General features: G+C 40.1%; 1 protein-coding gene across 1 annotated transcript in view; it reads right to left on the reverse strand.

Moving 5' to 3' along the window:
* LOC117950782 (nardilysin-like) overlaps positions 1 to 3,974 on the reverse strand; it is a 20,401-nt gene that overhangs the window by 9,537 nt on the left and 6,890 nt on the right. Inside the window, exons 5-9 of the mRNA XM_034882121.1 lie at positions 3,428 to 3,518; positions 3,119 to 3,239; positions 1,794 to 1,852; positions 972 to 1,026; positions 455 to 559 (exon numbers count right to left, since the gene is read on the reverse strand). Of these exons, the coding sequence (XP_034738012.1) occupies positions 455 to 559; positions 972 to 1,026; positions 1,794 to 1,852; positions 3,119 to 3,239; positions 3,428 to 3,518 (431 nt within the window). The remainder of the gene's footprint in view (positions 1 to 454; positions 560 to 971; positions 1,027 to 1,793; positions 1,853 to 3,118; positions 3,240 to 3,427; positions 3,519 to 3,974) is intronic.

Below are 3,974 nucleotides of genomic sequence, written 5' to 3' on the forward strand. Positions count from 1 at the left end.
ATGTAATATATTACAACAGCCAGTGGTAGTACCTGAACACATCATCACAATGTAATATATTACAACAGCCAGTGGTAGCACCTGAACACAACATCATAATATATTACAACAGCCAGTAGTAGTACCTGAACACATCACCATAATGTAATATATTACAACAGCCAGTAGTAGTACCTGAACACATCACCATAATGTAATATATTACAACAGCCAGTAGTAGCACCTGAACACAACATCATAATATAATATATTACAACAGGCAGTAGGAGTACCTGAACACAACACAATATAATATATTACAACAGCCAGTAGGAGTACCTGAACGCATCATCATAGCTAGGAGATAGTGATGAGATGTTTGCTGTATGTGCCTAAAACCCGTGACATTGCTTAGAGCACCTGTAGGCCTCAGACTGACTCTGGATCAGGTATTGTGGTCTTGCGGTCTAGTTACCTGCGGGTCAAACTCAAACATGAGCTGGTCTCCGGTCAGATAGTCCTCTTTGGGAAACAGCTGCATGTTCTCACAGATGTTCTCCACAAACTCGATGGGATCCGTCTGTCAAACCCAGAGACAACAGGTCTAATCACATGTTTACACACATCTCGTATGTGGTCCCCATTTGTATTGAGACTAGAACCCGACCGACATTATCGGCATCGGCATTTAAAATGGCAGATTTTAAAAATACATAGTATTTTTATGTTTAAATTCATTCATCAGAATCATGTATAATGACAAATTCTGATGGGGGCAATGTAAGCCACTGCAGCTGTCCTGATTTTAGGGATATGAAACATTTGAAGATACTCCAGGAAATGATATCATAATAACCCAAGAGTAAAAGTTCAAAGGGTTCTGATGGTTCTAGATGGTTGTGATGGTTCTAATGGTTCTGATGGTTCTAGATGTTCTATTGGTTCTGATGGTTCTAAATGGTTCTGATGGTTGTGAGTCTGGGCTGCAGTACCTGCTCCTGGTAGTGGAACTCGTTGGCTTCGATCTTCTGAATTTCCTCGTAGATCCTGGAAAAGAAAGAACAAGTTGCTGAAATCTAAAACTACAACTACACACCGGTGAACAAACACGGACACACATGTACACAATCAGTGTGTTTATATGCTCATTATTAGGTTATTTTACAATGGTTCATAAGCGTAGGACATGGCTATGTACTGAATAAATATGGAAATGAATACTATTATAAACAGAATTTTACAGATGGGTTTGTCCCATGAATATAATATATAGACTAGTATTGGCTTGATTACTCTTCACATCCTAATGTTCGTGTAAATGAGGATTTTAAGTTTTCTTTTTCAGACTCAGAGATCGAGAGAAACCAACAAATCAACATTTACTGTTGACTTCTTGTAAGAAACGGCGTCTAACGGGATTTTGTGCAACAGAATTAAGGAAAGGTTGTTTCCCTTGTTTCCTCTTTTAGGTTTCAGAGCTATGAACTGAACAACTTTTTATCTTTTTGTGTTTGCTAATTCTCTTCCATTGTTGTTTTATTCTATGTTACGTTATTTGTCATTTGCCTAACTTTATTCATGTATCTAAAACTAAAAGAAATGCGACTAAAACATAAAATATTTCTGATAAAGTGTTAACACAACGGTTAAAATCTGCATAAACGCTTCGGTGTTTTATTTAATATTCCTGTATATAACTGTATGACTGTATGAAGAACTGCTCGTCTAAATGTGCTCTACCAATAAAATGACTCGACTTGTGACTGCTGCAGTGCATCATGGGACGCAGAGTAAGAGAAAAGGTGGGGGCTGACCTCTGCTGGGGGCCGAGAGTCTGGAGCATCTTCAGGTACTGGAACACAAAATGGACGACCTGCACAGAGACGAAAAATTATGTAATTTGGAAATAAATGTACAAGTAAGTTGAATATATTGAGAAAAAAGTCACATAATTTGACTGTTTCCTCCGTCTTCTTTCTGTCTCTTTCTTTCTTTCTTTCTTTCTCTCTTTCTGTCTTTGGGAAACGAAGCAGCGTTCGGAAACGTCGAGATCTATAAACCATCTGACTGAAAACAGAAGCTCTGTCTCCATCCACATCTTTCTGTCTGAATCAAGTGATAATGAATGAAAAATGCTTCCTGGAAACAGTCAAATTTGACGGAATTTCACGAATATCGACTCAAATGACGGATTTTATCTTATGTGATAAACGCTGATGGAAACCTTATTTGCTGAATAAATAATGAATTGCGGTTAAGTTTGTTAAGCCACAAGACGCAGAAGAAGAAGTTGTAGTTGATTCCCACCAGTGTTTCCTCTATCGCTATCATCTTTTATTTAAAGTCACTTGTTGTTGGTTTTTTTACTGCAGGAAACTGCTGCCGTAACGAGGGAATGTCTCTGTGAATAAAGTATCATCTCGTCTAATTTAGGGGTTACTGCCTGTCATCTGAGTTCTGCTGATTATCTTTATCTTGTTTTGAGCGGAGGGAACACACACGTCCGTGAGCGAGGACCGAGATGTCTCTCCGTCCCACGCTGGGAGGACGGAGGACGACCGGAGGGGGAATTCCTAAAAAGACGACACTCGGTCGGCCTCGAGACTCAAACTCAGACGGGCTTCTCAGAGGTTAAGGTTACGCCTCACTGATATAAAATAACTTGTGTAATCAAAAATGTATCAACCTGTAACTAAATAATAGCTCTTTTGAAATAAATGAATAAGAAATATGATCTGTGACCTGTTCTGTGTCAGCTTCAACTAAATATCTCTTAAAACCGTTTCAGTGTAATAAGATCAGGTTTTTGGGTGTCCATGTGAGCTTTGAGATCTCAGCACCTTCATTAGACACTGAAACATATATAATACAATAGAATATATAATAAATATAATATATAATAAATATAAAATATAATATAAAGTATATATAATGCAGCCTCTCGGGAATTACATCACACAACAAAGTACTGTAGTACTGTGTGCCAGTTAGTTAAAGTACACGCTTACTGCTAACGGTCCTGTGTAAAAACAGTCAGAACCGACATTATTAGCCCCCCCCCGGACGTAAGAAGTGGACATGTCCGGGCCAAAGAGGACGCTCGGTCCCCTGGGAGACAGACAGACGTGTGCGTGCTGACCTGGTAGAAGTTCTGGTAGCCCTGGTTGGTGAGGGTGATGGAGATGGAGAAGATGGAGTAGGTGGAGTTCTGGTCGAACCCCGTCTCACTGTTTCCCCCAAACAGAGCCAGAGCCCAGCACCTAAAATACACACATACAGAGACGCACGCACACAGAGACACACAAATGTACGCACACATGCAAGCAGACACATGTGCACACAGACACACACACAGAGACGCGCACACACATGTACACACACAGACACACAGACTGAGTCCCGAGCCCTTATGTAAGGTTCCCTGTGAGTGAGTTTCTGTCCGACTCACTTCCTGCGGAGCAGAGACAGGATGCTGCCGGGGCCTTCGTGTCCGATCAGCCAGGAGATGTAGTGCAGCGGCTTCACTCTGCAACAACAAACTCAGATTAAAGACGCACAACTTCACATCTACGTTACATCGCACTTTATTTTGCCGCTTAACCCTCGTGTTGTCTAACCGTCAACCACAAACTTCCAGGTCAAAATTGAGTTTTTTTTTTTCTTCTCCGATGTTTTTGTCCCTTTTTTCTGATTTATTTGTCACTTTTTCCATGCTTTTTGAAAAAAACCTGAGCTGGTTTAATAACAGGTCAGGGTACTTATTCTTAGAATCCATTGGTAACAAACCTCATTTATATCAAAGCTTTTAGTTAAAAAGGCAGAAAGTATTAATTATTTTGACTAATAGTTAAGATCAGAGGAGGACAACATGAGGGCAACATGAGGACAACATGAGGACAACATGAAGACAACATGAGGACAACATGAAGGAAACATGAGGACAACATGAAGACAACATGAGGACAACATGAGGACAACATGAAGACAACATGAGG

Source organism: Etheostoma cragini, chromosome 9, assembly GCF_013103735.1.
Source record: "Etheostoma cragini isolate CJK2018 chromosome 9, CSU_Ecrag_1.0, whole genome shotgun sequence".
Taxonomy (NCBI): Eukaryota; Metazoa; Chordata; class Actinopteri; order Perciformes; family Percidae; genus Etheostoma; species Etheostoma cragini.